Source organism: Panthera onca, chromosome E3 (assembly GCF_046562875.1).
Source record: "Panthera onca isolate mPanOnc1 chromosome E3, mPanOnc1 haplotype 2, whole genome shotgun sequence".
Lineage (NCBI taxonomy): Eukaryota > Metazoa > Chordata > Mammalia > Carnivora > Felidae > Panthera > Panthera onca.
The window spans coordinates 38,705,715-38,721,518 of NC_138354.1; the positions used below are offsets into that span (position 1 = coordinate 38,705,715).

Consider the following 15,804-nt stretch of genomic DNA (forward strand, 5'->3'; position numbering starts at 1 on the left):
GAGATGTGTTCCAGGAAGGCAAGTTTTATCCTGGTTTTGTGCCAAAGACAGATCTTTGGCAAAGAATGCCATAGAGTCGCGTAGCGTTTTGTACTTTCCACGCTGTATCTATAGTACGCGGCTGTCAGAGTGCAAAGAGAAGCGTCGTCTACCTGCCCGTCTCCTGTAGATGGCTGTCACTCACCTGCTTGCCAGACGGCTCACGGCTTCAGCAGTTTCTGATTGATGGGCCGGGCAGGGTGACCACAGTTTGCTTCAGACACTGTTTCCGTAGTAAAGGCATGTGTAGGTATTGTTCAGGTTCCTTGAGCTAAACTCTGAAGAGAGATTTCCTCTTTGGATGTCATGCTGTAAAGCCCTGGTTCAGCTAATACATAATCCGCATCCCCGTGCGGTGGGGTGTGGGTAAGCCTCAGGGTCTGGCACCAGTGACTTTTCCTCCTTCTAATCTTGTTTGCGCTTTTCTGAGTACAGGGACTGCCGTTCTCCTGTCCCCTTCTCTCGTGAGGTGAGAGCCTCAGACAACGGAGGGAGCAGGTTTTCACATGAGTGACACTCCTGGTCACAAGAGTGGTTTTTCACGGGAAGACGTGGTAGACCTTCACTATTTAATTGAGATTTCTTTATGGGAGAGCTTCCCATACTTCCTTGTCAATTTTTTGTGTTTTCTGAGATTGAACTCGGTGCTTAAGGTGCTCCAAAAGAGTCGAGTTAACACCACGTGTGAGCTGTTGCTGATTGAGGCAGAGCGTAGACATCAATTCCACAGGCTTTAATTTATTCATTCGTTCACCATCAATTGAACAGTTTCCTAGTGCTGCCGTTCTGCCTTCTGAATTTTATTGAAAAGATTACATGCTAGTTCTCTAGCAGCCTTAAACCAGATCTGGATAAACTTCAGTTGCAAATAGAGCCCGGTTTACTAAGTTGTTGTCAAAAAACTGTTGGGAAATTAGAACAAACATGAAGATGTTTATTAATTGGAATTAGACCTTTTGATTTTAGTACTTTGTTTTATGCCTCGATGCTAAAAATGTGTGTAAACCTAGATTCGGGACCACATATATTCAGTCTGGTCAAAGGAGAGTAAGTATGGAACAGAAATTCAGAAATCTGCAAGTCTCTAGAAGCAAATAGTTTTGACCCCAAGCTGTAGGCTAGGACTGGAGAGCAGCTGTTAGTTCTACCAGGTTATGTTGAGACGGTCCAGGACGGGGGAGATGGGAGGCGCGGCCCTTTGTAAGACTGTCCTTTGGTCCCCCTGTTAGCTCTGACTGGGGAGGGTCAGCCCGGGGCTGGCTCTGGACCGAGGGGGTGGAGCTCTGCCTTAGAGCCTGGGCTCACTGTGCTTGATCTCTGGAGCTGTGTTTGTTGTCACAGGCTAAGGATGGTCCCCGGTGAACTGGACATTCCTTACCTGCTGTCTGTGATCTTTGACTTTGACTTTACCTTGCTTCTTGCCCCGTGAGGATCAAAACCACATTGAGACAGTTTCCTTCATTATTGGATGGTTAAGAAGAAAAATTAACAAGAATTCCCTGGTAAAATCTGTCAGAATGCGTTACACACTCTGCAACTCTTGGTTCAGCCAGTTAGAAAGTGCTCTGCCCAGAGCTAGTACCCAAACAAGCAGACCACCTACTCACTGCCCTTTCGCCCTGGCAAGATGATCATAGAAATAGGTTTTTCAAACCAGGTGGGGGGAACTTTGAGACTCACAGAAGCCCTTTGGGAGCTCAACGGCCTCTTGGTGTTTACTTCGCTCTGACCTTGGACGGTTGGTGCGAGTAGGAGGACAGCTACTTCTCCTTCCCACCCTCTCACTGCTGCCCACTTCGGTTTGTTGATGCTAGAAGCTTCCACGACAGCATTGATTTTCTCGTTTGTCACATTGGTGGGTTTAAGGAGTGCACTCCGTAACTGGTGGGAAAATGGTGTCTCTGCGTGTACTCTGAACCGGGCCTGGCTCGCAGCAGGCGGTCAGGAAGTACTGCTGACCGTGAGGACGAGTTCACAGTAGATTTTTATGCGGTAAAACAAATTCTAAGCAATAATTACTACATGAGTTAATTTTGTGTAAAACTTTCTGAAAATCCAAATTCTTGTTTCAGTTCTTCAGAGTTTCAGATAACAACTGAAGGAACCTGGTTCAGAACATATTAAGTTTCCTGAGCTACCATGTGCTTTCTTTGCTTAAATCCTCTGAACTCAATGTTGAGCCTCGTTACTGGGCTTTGTGAAGAATTTGTTTTCCAGTTACTCAAGTTAAATTTGAAGTTCAGTTGAGTTTAAATTTGTTTCCATTTATTCAAGGAAAGCAAATAGTGCAAAAGTGGCAACTGGAATATGTTCACTTTGAAAAAGGCACTTGAAAGTAAGTGCTCAGGAGCGAGATCTTCTTGGTTCTGCTGGTTTGTCTTTATTTGTGTTTTTATGTGGACATTTCAGCTGAAAGGGTCAGCTGTGTTAAGCATTGATTTGTCTGCAACCTAAAATCTTAGAGCTGAAAGATCTCATGTAATTCTTCTTGTTCAGGACACTCACCTTACGAGTGAGATCGGGGTCCGTAGGAGGAACGAGTGTAAGTTACCCCGACAGAGGCAGCCATCCCGGTGTGGGGCTGCTGGGGAGAACCGATTCAGTTTCTTGATTGATCCCTAGGAGGTCTTCCCTTGGGACTCCTTCCTCCCAGTTCCCAAACATCAAACGCACCAAGATACCAGAAAAGTAGAGCGAGCACTAGGCAATAGGTAGAATGCTAGAACTTTGCGGAAAAGCAAGGCAGGCGAGAAAAGCCAGTCTCTGTTCCTCCGGAGGGCAGGTGGGGTCCCCGAGCTCACTCCTGTATCGGCTGGAGCTGGAGGGGGGAGTAGGTGGGGGCTCTTCCTTCCTGTTCTCGCCTTCAGCTACTGTATGTTTTACTTTGTTTCACTAATTTAAAAGAAGAATTTCTTTATGGAACATTCGGACGTGTGATCTTAGAGAAGGTAATGTGACAACCTCCACCCCTCCACACACACACGCGTGTCACCTGGCTAGGAGGAAGCAACATGTGGCCAGTCGTTCCTCATCTAGGCCCCCTTCTTGCCTCTACCCCTTGCCTCATGGGAGTACTAAAGTGAATCCCAGACATTACATTGTTCCTTTGTCAGCGTGTCTCGTGTGTGTTTTGAATGAATGGAAATGGAGTTTAAAACTGATGGGGGAAACCTGAAAGAAGTGGGCTAGCATTAAACACAAGGAGCTCCCCTTTGTCAGAGATTCCGGAAGCTTTTGTCTTCCGGATGATTTTCTCACTGTGTTGCTGCCCCTGTCGGGGTGCGGGGCGTGGGGGAGGGTGGAAACAGCAGTTCTCGTTTTGATGCCGGAGAGGATGGCAGAGAGCTGTTGCCGGCAGCTCCTGCGTCTTCCGCCTTCAGTGTGCAGCCGCTTGAGCAAGTCGCGCTGTTCGTCATGCAGAATGAACCTTGAGAATGAGCCTTTAATTTATAATCGAAATGAGGGTTTCACGAGAAGTAGTGATTTTTGCTTTCTTGGGTCAAAGGGAGCATTTCTGAGGCCCTTCCTTGTGTACGTGACCGTGTCGTGACGGCTGATGTTGCCTCTTTTTGTTTCAGATGGGAATGGCTGGTAACACAAGTCCATTTGGACAACCCTTTAGTCAAACTGGAGGGCAGCAAATGGGAGCCCCTGGAGTGAACCCCCAGTTATCCAGCAAACAGAGCATGGTCAATAGTTTGCCTCCCTTCCCTACAGACATCAAGAATCCTTCCGTCACCAACGTGCCAAACATGGTAAGTTGCCCTTGGCTCTCTGGCCGTGGTCTCCAGTGGGTGCTCTGGTGTGTGGGGTGTGTCATGCTGACAGTGAAGGTCTGCAACTGGACACGTGTCGTGGGTGATAGGAAAATGTAGTTCTCATGAGGAGCACCCTCTCAGTGAGCTTATGTCTTCTTCGATGAGCTGGCGAGCAGACGCTAGGTAGAGATGGTTTAGCCAGTCCTCCTCGGCTCCCGGGGTGCAAGGAGGAGGCTCGCACCTGCGGATGACAGGTAGTGGAGCAGGAGAGCTGGGATTTTCTCACGCTTCCTCTTGGTGGTCGAGGCTGTCAGAGAAGCCCATCGATTTGTGTTACAGACGAAGGGCATTTATGTCCAGAGGACTATGTGGTGTTTGTGCGAGAAGGGTATCGTGTCCAACTTGATAGGTGGTTTCACACGTGTTCCTTCTTGACATTGCCCACCTATGAGATGGGAACTAGCCTTGGAGCCTCTCAGCCTGACTCACCAAGATAGAAATGGGAGAATAGCTCCTTTTGCACCACAAAATAGAATGCTTTAAAATTCCAAACGCTAAGGGGGAAGTGTGTTCTTTCGTCAGACTTCACCGTGCAGTGCACACTTGGCTGAGAATCTGGTGTGCGTCTGGTGGTCAGTCAAGGCCGGGAACAGCCCGCTGTCTCCTTCCCCAGGCTTGTTGCTGGGAACCCGCCCTTCCCAGCTTGCCTTCCATGCAGTTGTGCCGTGGTGGTTTAGAAAGGCTCAGAGGAGAGCCAGCAGATTACATTCAGAAAAGTAAAATGTTTGGTTTGTCTTTCGATTTTTAAAAACTTTTTACTTAAATGTCTGCCGTGAAGATACCACAGAGAATCCCTGTATATCTGTTGCCTGGCTTCTCCTGATGTTAGTTAGCATCTTCTGTAACCTTGGTGCAGTTGTCAAAACTAAGAAGTGGACATTGCTTAGAGTCCTGAAAGTTGTGAGGCTGTCGGAAACAGGGGCGGAGTGGTAAGAGCGAGGTGTCCTGATCAAGTGTTACCTCTGTTACATTCTTTGTTCTTAAAAAAAAAAAAAAAAAAAAGGCGGGGGGCGCCTGGGTGGCTCAGTCTGTTGGGCGTCCCACTTCGGCTCAGATCATGATCTCGCAGTCTGTGAGTTGGAGCCCCGCGATGGGTTCTGTGCTGACAGAGCCTGGAGCCTGCTTTGGGTTCTGTGTCTCCCTCTCTCTCTGCCCCACCCCCACTCACACTCGGTCTCTCAAAAATAAACAACATTAAAAAAAAAAATTTAAGAAAAGGAGGCTACAAGTAATAAAATCTGTTCTCAAACTATTTAAAGTTTATACTACTTTATTTCTTCTGATCATCTCCCTGTAATCTCCCTGGATCTGCTGCTCTCCTTGCAGTGACATTTTGTTGCCAGGACCGTGCTGTTCTCAGCTGTGCATATCCAGGACCCGAAACTACCCCTGCTGCTCCCTGGGTCGACCCCTCCAAGCTCCGGGGCAGCGAGCCGGGACCCGGCCCCCACACTCTCCCTGGTCTTTCCTGGTCTTCCTTTTCCAGACTCCTTGTGTGGCCGCCGGTGCTGGCGACTGTCGCCTACGCCTGGCCGTGGAGTGAGAGTGTGTGCTTTTGTACAGGCGTTCCCCGTTTGTGGTCTGGGAAACCCCGGCTAACGTCCTTTCTTCTCTTTCCAAACCTTCCCCAGCGTCTCCTTCGCCTCCAGCTTGGTGGCAGAGTCCTCTTGCCTCGTGCTGCCTGCCTGCCTGCCCCCTGCTTCCAGTGACCGAATTCCTGGTTGTGGTGTGCACCTCAGGGGCAGGTTCGTTCTGGAGCGTAAAGAGGCTTCTGGTTCCCTTCACCTGGGCCGGGGCTCATGGCGATAGCCCTTTGGTCTGGGACAGCGCTTCTCTCCCCCTTGGCCCCGGGGACGTTTGGGGCTGGACCCTTCCCTGTTGGGAGGTCTATCCTGTGTACTGTGCCCCTCACCCGGCGTCTGCTCACAGCCCTTTGTCCCTCGCACCATCGCCCCAGTTGAGAGCGCCTGCTCCGGGACTTGGTCGGGGGCCCGTAGCAATAGCGCTCCAGCTTTCCTCTGTGTCTGTGACACCTGACACATAAAACCAGTTTTCCCCATCCGCCCTTTTCTCTCCCTCTCCCCCTCCGTCGCGACCACACACTCTTTCTCACCCCTACCCCCTCAGCCTTATCAGAATGTCAGGGTAAACTGAGGAAGTATTGTCTGTGGAGCTGCACTGTTTGCCTAGCTCCACTTTCCCACAGGGGCACGTGTGGACTTCGTGGAGATCTCCAGCAGGTGAGCAGGTGCCTTTGGAGGGCAGGCTTTGAATGCTGTCCTCAGACATTGACCTGGAGGGCACGGGGCGTACTTGACCAGCGTGTGTCTGTGAAGGAGCGTGAGCCAGTCACAGCCTCGGTGCTGTTGGGATGGGGACCAGAGGGGACTGGCAGAGACGTGAGACAGCAAGTGCGCGTAGTTGGCCTGCCATCTTTCTGAGCGTCCTCATGCCCTGCGCTTGACCTTATTTCTGCACCAGCCTCTTAAAAGACATTATGACATGTCCCATTTTACAGATGGGGAAGTTGAGGGTCTGAGGAGCTTTGATTTGTTCAAGGCTACGTAGCTCCTGTCTGCAAAGCCCAAAGCTCTTTTGAATAATGCCTGGTGTGGTTTTTGTAGCCCCAAGTCACCGGGAACCCCTCTCTAGTCTGTCTCCGTTGCTTCCTTCAGCATGTCTTGTGCTCTTCCTTGGATTTTCCAAATTGTATCTGCCCCTTGGAATCCATTGATTTTTTTTTTTTTTTTTAATTTATTTGTTGTTTTGCACAGTGAGGGAAAGAAGGTAGCAAAAACTGGGTGTCTTTAATGAAAAAGAATGGGAAGCTTTGATCTCATTTGTGTGTTTTGTCATGCTTTGGGGAATCGGCTTTTAAAGCGCAGCTAGATTTGGTGCGGCAGACAAGTCCCATCAGAGCCCTGGTGCCCCGGTTGGAGCTCTTCATGGAGTGATTTTAAGCCACTTAGTCGTTGGCTTTGGGGCTCTGGCTTCTCTCCTCTCCTAGTTTCTGGAGGATTCCAGCATCCTGGGTAGTTGTTGAGAAAGGCTGAGGATGTAGCCATCCCTTTAATTCACCCCGTTTGTTGAAAACCTCCTCTCGGCCCGCACGCCAGGATGCAGGTGTGGGTGGGTGATGTAGAGCTCACCCCCTCTTTCAGGAAACTTGGGAGGTGGTGAGGTGATTGAAAACAAATAATCACAAACACAAACTGCCCCAGCAGCTCTGAGTAGCAGGCAGTGGTTGAGGTTGATGTGGGGACCTCCTTAGATGAGCCATTGGAGAGAAGGCCAGACCCAGCAGGGACATTTAAGGGCGAGGTCAGAAGGACCTGTGGCAGAAGCCACAGAGACCCCGGGGCACTGGGAGAGCACTGGCTGTGTAGGAGCCAGCAGGCAGCCAGCGGGCACAGCAGCTCTCAAGTGAGGGCAGAGCGCTGTGCATGTATGTCGGGGGCCAAGCGGGGACCAGCTCAGGGAGGGCCTTGGGTGGCAGGGATCACTGCGTGGTCTACGCCAGAGGACACACTTGATCACAGAGGGGAGGGTCCAGGAGACCACACACGGTTTGCCATTGGAATGGAAGTGTGGGGCCACCACGTAAGGTGGCTTGGTGGGTGGTGGGACCATTTACTGGGCTGGGAGAGAAACAGACTGGAGATGGGTGAGGAGGAGGTGACGGAGGGGAGGGCGTTTGTAACTGTACTTCACCTGTGTTCCTCTTGAGATGCCTGTGGGATGTCCAGGCGGAGGCACCAGGCAAACGGGTGAGCGTCCAAGTAGGGCAGCCGCGGTCCCACTCCACAGGGAGCGGGAGATCCCTGGGAGCGAGACCGGTGGAGGAGAAGCAGGGTAACGGGTTGCTCTCCCTGCAGCCGAGAGAGGAGAGCACTTGAACAGGAGGCACCGGTGGCTGCCGAGATGGTGAGTCAGATGAGGGCAGGAGAGTGTCCCCGGGATGTGCGGGTCAGTTTACGGGATGGTCTTTTTTCTTTGAAGTCAGCGGTCATGGGAACCCTTGGGTGCTCTGTTGTCACCCACAGGGTTCCCAGCTGTTCTGACCCTCCGGGACGTGTGCTGGGATGTGCTGTGGCCTAGAGTCCCTGGTGCAGCGAGGGCCGTGGTTGAGGGTGTATAGATTCTCGGCATAATATTCAAAAGCAAATTGGCATGTGTCTCATCACGGTTCTAACTTTGGCTATTGTGTTTGTAATTTCTTAACTTCTTACAGATTATTTAAGTTAGTTAGAAATTTTATCACAGTGTTACTGTATTTCATGATTCTGAGATGCACTTTTTTTCCAGATTGTAGTGTCTTTGAAATCAGGATGTGTTTTAGAAAGCATCAAGATTTAGATCTAATAAAAAACACTATGTATGTTATTTTACTTGTTCATCATCTAAATTAATAAGAGTGACATAACTGTTAACATACATATTCAGTGTATAGTTTTCCAGGAGAGCTTTCATGGCTCTAAGGATTTTTTCATTATTTAAATTGTACTGACAAAAGAACAGGAGAAGATTTGGCTACAGGTAGAGGTTAGGTCGTCTTTGTGTGGCCTGGGATTGAGGTCCCTGTGGGTCATCTGGAAGGAGGAGTGTGCACGATGATGTGTGAGGAGGCAGAGGGGGAGAAGTTCCAGGGCAATGCTCTGGAAGGGGAGGCCCCTCGTTCTTGGTGACGTTGTCCTTTCTGCCATTTTCACCTGAAGAAGTCCTAACACAAGAGAACTAGGGAGCATTTGCAGGAAGGAGGGAAACTCAGGCCTCATTTGGGACTGGATTTGTCAATTAGGTCATGGCTGACCTTCAGGACAGGTCCCGGGTTGTTTTTAATGGAGTGTTGTTTAGAAGTGGGGCACATCTTGGGTGTGTCTAATCTGAGAAAGTTGAGTGACCGAAGGGCCTCCTCACCAGCTTCTGCGGCAGGATTTCCTTTGGGGCTCCCGGATGCGGGCTTCTGCAAGGGTACTGATAGGAAGTTCATGGGCAGGGTGGTGGTCTTGTTTGGTCTGGGGGTTTTGTTTGTTCGTTTGTTTTCTTTGCTTCTTGACAAAAACTCCGAACTCCATTATGGAGCCTTCCCGTTCTTAAAGTTGTAATGCAGGGAATCAGGAGTGCTACTAACTTGTAAATTTGCTCGCAAGAATGTGTTAGGAGGCACTTTGTTCACGTGTCACAGGAGTTTGAAGTGGAAGCTTTGGGCGAGGCCCCCAGGTGGCTGCTGATCCAGATCTGTCCATGGAAGGCAAACGTGGCCAGTGGAGGCGTGTGCCCGCAGGGGAGGGTCAGAGAACTGGGAAACCGAGAAAGGAGAAACTGAACAGCGACCACAAAAGCAGGGATTTCCCGCCCTTTCTCTAAAAGATTCTGACCAGGAAGCCCGGCACTCTGTCGCAGCGGGTCCACGGACACACCTTAAGAAACAGAGACACAACTCCGAGACGCACAGACAGCCCCGCAATGGCCACGGCAGAATGCTCGCCACCCACAAGCAGCTAACGGCCCCATCCCAGCTATGTCGTTCTGGCGGGACACAGATTTGTCACATGAGGAATTTGCTAAATTATCAAAAACTTACTGTAATAAGTCTTCGAGAAGAATATTTCTGGGACGCCTGGGTGGCTCATTCGGTTAAGCGTCCGACTTTGGTTCAGGTCATGATCTCGCAGACTGTGAGATCAAGCCCTGCATTGGGCTCTGTGCTGACAGCTTGGAGCTTGGAACCGGCTTCAGATTCTGTGTCTCCCTTTCTCTCTCTTTCTGCCCCCCCTTGTCCCTCCTGGGCAGACTGACTTCGGTTCAGAAGGAGTGACCTTGAGGCTGGGGGAGGGAGTCATGGGGGTGGCCAGTGGTCAGTCCCTTGCCTGTGGCCTCCCCTGTCCCCAGCTCATCCATCATGTTTTCTTTCTTGTTGTAACCATTTGTTCTCGGTTCTAAAATCACAGTATTTCTTATTTGGAAGATTACTTAAAAATCATTCTTGTCCAACTTGTTCGTTTTAAGTTATTGTCCTTTGGGATTTAAATCTTATACTGTAGGGGTGCTTGGCTGGCTCAGTCGGTAGAGCATGTGACTCTTGATCTCAGGGTCGTAAGTTCGAGCTCCACGTTGAGTGAAGACATTGCTTAAAAATAAAATCTTTAAAAAAAATACAAATAAATCTTAAACTGTAAAGTATTCTTATTTTTTAAAATCTGTAAGCACTAAGCAAACGAAGAGAACAAGTCTATCTATCTGAACAGCTATGTTCTTTTTCTTGCTAGTTGATCTTTACCATCTCAAAGGTGATTATCACCTCTCCCCAGTTTGATAGCTGTGTGCATTTAATGAGCGTTTTCTTTATTTTATGACTCCAAAGCTTTGCGGACCCAGCTGTTCTAGGGTCCTTCTGGGGGAATCAGAACAGGCAAATCTTGCAGAGCAATTGTGTGTCCCACCTGGTGTTTGCTTTGGTGTCATTTTCTGACTTTAAGTGGAGGTTGGGGAGAAGTAAAGCTTCCAGATGGGCCAAAGGAAGGATGTCAGAGGAGCGTGGGTCTGGACCCCAGTGGAGATGTGGAAGATTTGGGCCATCTCCGGGAATCCCAGCCTCACGTGGACATGGGCGCGAGAGAGGACGCTCTTTCACGCCGTCCTGTCTTGGTCAGTTCCTACTGTGTACTGTTTGCATTAGTCTTTGCAGACGTGACAGCCTATTCTTGGACACGTAATGTACAAGAACTTTTTTCTAGGAAGAACGCCAGGATAAAATTTATTCTATGTACTGCTTATGCACATCTGTGGTTGTATCCTTAGGCTAGGATACAGGGCGTATAGAAAAATGGGTTTGGTGCCGCTTCCTCAACTATGTAACCATAACAATCCTGATAAAAGTACTTGTTAGATTCCTTGAAATATTAAGGAATACCAAAATATAAAAGGTTTGCTTTTCGAGTTTGTTTGATGGACAGAGGTGTGAACGGTGACTGAGTTATGGTGACATGCAAAGAGCATGTGGCCAGATCTAGCACAACCTGGAGGGGGCGAGCATGCTCTACACCCCGCAGCTGTGGGCCAGTGCGCTTTGTGTTGACCTGCGGTGACTCCTGGCTTACAGTGTTCACGTGCAGGGTAGAATCGTGATTGAACCGTTGTGACTTCTCCAGCACACTCACCTCCTCCTTCCATGATGAGGAATTGCATGCGAACTCGTTCAAGTTCCAGAAATGCGTACTGCTTGTATTTTAAGGCTTTTGCTGGATACTGTTATTTTGCCTCGCAGCAAAAGCTGCGTGCCCGGCTCCAGTATGAAACAGTTCTCCTGAGGCTGGGGTTGTCACTCTGTCCTTTGATAGGAGAAAATGGTATTTCCTTACTTTGATTTGCATTTCTTTGATTACTAGTGAGAATTAAAGTACTTCGGTTTAGAGACTTGCACTTCTTCCTTGAGTGGCTTAGCTCCTGTCTTTCTCCGGTTTTTCTGTTAGATTCTCTTAGAACACTTGACAGAAAAGCAAGGTGGTTAGCCCTCTGTCAGGGTAAGCTCCAGAGAGGTTAAGAGCTGGGGGGACTCAATCGCTCCATCACCCACTGTGCTCCTACCGCCAGGCATGCCGCCTGGATGTGGTACCCCCTTCTGGGCCCCAGTTACTTCTCCTGTAACTTGGGGTTGGCCCCGAGTTAGTTCCTCCCTTGGCAATTGAGTATTAAATGAGCTGCTGCTTGTTGGGCGCTGAACACAGAGCCTGGCACAGAGAACTTGAGAAGTAAAGACCCGCCAAGAGGAAGAGACAGAATACCTGGTGATCATTGGCTTTGTCTTGTGTGTTTCACTTATTGTTTCCTAGTTTGTTGATTGCCTTTGCATTTGTTCCCAGCAGATTTGGTCGTGGAGAAATTGTCAATTCTTTGGTAGTCTGGCCTCTGGCACTTTGCCTTTATGGAACCGTCTGCCGCTGCTTCAGACTCACCGTGTGCTTTTTTTCTTTTAAATGTTTTGTTTTCTTCTCACTGTAAAAGTACATGCATGTTCATTTTGGAAAATCTGGAAAAGTATAAAGCTTAAAACAATAAAGCACTCCCCTGTGGAACTTTAACAAATAGAAATGCTTCTGGCTCCACATCAGCTTTGTGAATCATAGTCTTTGGGAGGGAGGAATGGGGAATTTGTGTTTCAAGAGGTTTTACTGGGGATTAGTTAGGGAGCACTGCTTTATATTTTCTTTTGACAAAGGCCTTTACCACCTTTGCATTACAAAATACTCATCTTAATCACCTTCTGGGACCTGGGACCTTGAAGGTTTTAAATTTTATATTAAAATTAAAATCTTCAGTGTTTTCTACTGATTCCTCTGCTTTCTTTTTTCTCCAATGTAGAATGTTTTCTGGTTATAAAAATGGTAGACGCGGGGCGCATAAGTGACTCAGTCAGTTGAGCATCCAACTCTTGGTTTTGGCCTAGAACACCATCTCCCATTTCATGAGTTCGAGCCCTGCATCGGGCTTTGCGTGACATCTTGGAGCCTGCATGGGATTCTCTCTCTCCCTCTCTCTTTGCCCTGTGCGCATGTACATGCTGTCTCTCCCTCTCCCTCTCCCTCTCCCTCTCCCTCTCCCTCTCCCTCTCCCTCTCCCTCTCTCTTTCTCAAAATAAATAAATAAACCTAAAAAAAAAAAAAAAGAAAACAAGAAAACCAGTGGGAGATTGTCTTTAACCAAAAAAAAAAAAAAAAAAAAAAAAAGGTAGACACTTGTAAAACATTCAAACCATACATAATTATAAACATGATCTCACCCCTGTGAAGGGATGACCACCAGATAATCATAAGAAAGTTTTTAAGTTATTTTTTGTTGCTGTTGTTTATTTACTTACTTTTTAGAGAGAATGAGAATGAGAGAAAGCACAAGTGGGGGAGGGGCAGAGAGAGAGAGAGAGAGAGAGACAGAGAGAGAGAGAGAATCCCAAGCCGGCTCTGCAGGGGTAGAGGAGATACGGAGCTCAAACTCACAATCCGTGAGATCATGACCTGAGCTGAAATCAAGAGTTGGACACTTAACCAACTTGAGCCACCCAGGTGCCCCTGTAACAAGGTTTTTTTTAAAGATCAGATACAAACATAAAAAGTTAATAAGGAAAAACAATGATTTTATGGTTTTATTTTAGAACTTCCTCTTTTTAGTTTAATATGTTTAACATAGACAGCTTTTCATGAGAACATAAAGGTCTCCATTTTTATTATCCTCATGTAACAATCCTTTCACTACGTCTCACAATCTTTGCGGGGGTTGGGGTCAAGGATTTGGACGGAGTTTGGCTGGGCCTTTCTTCCCATGGATTTGACTGGGGTCGCTTAAGGTCTGCCTTATTTTTCATGGCTGCATATTATTTCAATAGGTCTATAGTCATAATTGAACTAGTCTACCTACAGGATTTAGAAGTGTTCCCACTTTCAGTAATTTAATCAAGATACGAGGCCTGTCTTTGCGCAGACATGTGCATGTGCTAGTCCAGTTTCTTACCTCCCTGATAGTAAGTTACAAGAAGTGAAACTGCTGGTTCAAAACAGTGCAACTTTCCTTTTGGGTGCTGGTTGCTTTCCAGAGTTTGCCCTCAGTTGCATCATCACCACAGCACCTGAGATTTTTTTTTTTCCTGTATGCCTTAATCAATACCAGTTATATTTTTGTTTTGGTCAGATTGGTAGGTGAAAAATGCCTTTTTATCTTAATTTCATTATTTTTTTTGATGGTGAGAGCTTTTCTAAAAACCATTTTATTGAGATATAACTCACACCATACAGTTCCTGCCTTGAAAGTGTGTAATTCAGTGGTGTTTAGTGCATTCTGTAACCATCACCACAATTAATTTTAGTTCTGTCATCCTGAAGAGAAACCCTGTACCATTTGCACTCACTCCTCATTTTCTGTGACCCCCCCCCCCCCCCCGGCCAGAAGCAACCAGTAATGTATTTTCTGCCCCCGTAGAGTTACCTATTCTAGATATTTCAAAGAAATGGTATTATACCGTGTGTGCTCTTTTGTGACTGGCTGTTTTCACAGAGCATGATGTTTTCAGAGTTCATACTGTAGCACGTGTCAGTACCTTTTCATGGCTGAATAATACTCCATTTTGGATATTTCACGTTTTGTTTTTTCATTCATCAGTTAATGAGCATTTGAGTTGTTTCTGGTTTTTTGGCTGTTAGGAATAAAGCTGCTACACACATTTGTGTGCACATTTTTGTGTGGTCGTATTTCTCGGTTCTCTTGAGTAGATACTTGGTGGGGGGGGCGGGGATTGCTGAGTCTCATGGTGACCCTAGGTTAACTTTACGACGAGCTGCCAGACTGTTCTCCACAGTGGCTCCACGGTGCAGTTTTCCACAGGCTCACCGACACGTGTTCTGTCTCCTTCTGTCTGTCTATCTGTCTGTCATCATTGATTGTAGCCATCCTGCTGGGGTTGTGAAGTTGTATTTCATTGTGGTTCTGATTTCTGTTTCCCTGGTGGCTAATGGCGCTGATGACTGATGATGTTGAGCATCTCTTCATGTGTTTATTGATCATTTGTATATCTTCTTTTTTTTTTTTAATTTTTTTTTTTTTAACGTTTATTTATTTTTGAGACAGAGAGAGACAGAGCATGAACGGGGGAGGGTCAGAGAGAGAGGGAGACACAGAATCTGAAACAGGCTCCAGGCTCTGAGCAGTCAGCACAGAGCCCGATGCGGGGCTCGAACTCACATACCGTGAGATCATGACCCGAGCCGAAGTCGGACGCTCAACCGACTGAGCCACCCAGGTGCCCCTGTATATCTTCTTTGGAGAAGCAGTCAGGTCCTATGCCCATCTTTAAATTAGATTATTTGTCTTTTTATCATGGAGTTGTGAACGTTCTTGGTGTGTTTTAGATGCAAGTCCCCATCACATCTATGATTTTCTCCCATCCTTTGGGCTGTCCTTTGACTTTCTCATGGGTGGCCTTTGAAGCAGAACCGTATTTAATTTTAATGACATTCAGTTTATCTTTGTTGTTGGCTATTGTTTGTGCTTTTGGTGGCATATCTAAGAACTCACTGCCTAATCCAAGGTCATGAAAATCTCTTACAATTTCTCTAAGAGTTTTGTGGTTTCAGTGCTCACTGGTAGGACTTCGGTTCATTTCGAGTTAATATTTGAGTATGACGTGAGGAAGGCCCACCTTGGCGCTTCTGCGTGTGAGTGTCCAGGCCTGCCCTCTTCACACTAGTGGTTGGGCAGACTCTTGACTCTGTCCAGGGGTCCTGGCACTGAGGCACAGGACATGTTTTACGTTTGCCGTTTACTCGTGTGTCCTCGGTTAAGGTGCCGGTACATTTTTCCCCCAAATTTTTTAGCGGAATAGTTACATTTTTAAATTGTTTCCTCCTCAGAGCTCTTTCTAGGATAACAAATGCCACAACCTTTCTGGACAACAGTTTGACACCATGTCATCAGTTTTGGCAGTGGTCCTGTCTTTTGACTATTTCTTCTTCTAAAAAAAACTATTTTTTTCTCCTCAGTTTTTTCACTTAAACTTTATTGTTTGTGTTCACTTTTTCTTCCCATCATTGTAAAAATATTCTTTATTTTTTTCTAGTACTTTTATCACCTTTAATCTGTGTTCACTGTAATCCACCTGGAGCTGATTTTTATATGTAGGTTGGTGCAGGGGTCACAGATTGCTGCCATCGCTGTCCGGTTTGAGACAACACCTGATGATCTGTCTGCTCATTTCATGTGTACACGTGTCTTTTGTAGCTCTGTACCTCTGGTGTCTGGCAAGATAGGTTCTCCCTTTATTTTTACTGTTTTTCAGAATTTTCTTGGCTGCTACAGAAGCAAAAGTACATAAAACGTATTCGCTTCTTCTGAGCGAACTTACAACATGGCAGCGTTTTTTGTTTAAAGGGAGGTTCTCGCCTGAGCACTTTTCCTTCACTTC

General features: G+C 47.2%; 1 protein-coding gene across 2 annotated transcripts in view; it reads left to right on the forward strand.

The window, feature by feature from the left end:
* Positions 1 to 15,804, forward strand: part of CREBBP (CREB binding lysine acetyltransferase) — a 126,026-nt gene that overhangs the window by 53,364 nt on the left and 56,858 nt on the right. Inside the window, exon 3 of one of the 2 annotated variants that reach the window (XM_078440146.2) lies at positions 3,618 to 3,794. The exons of the other annotated variant lie outside the window; for it this stretch is intronic. Coding sequence (XP_078296272.2) covers positions 3,618 to 3,794 — 177 coding nt within the window. The remainder of the gene's footprint in view (positions 1 to 3,617; positions 3,795 to 15,804) is intronic. 2 annotated transcript variants of the gene reach the window in all.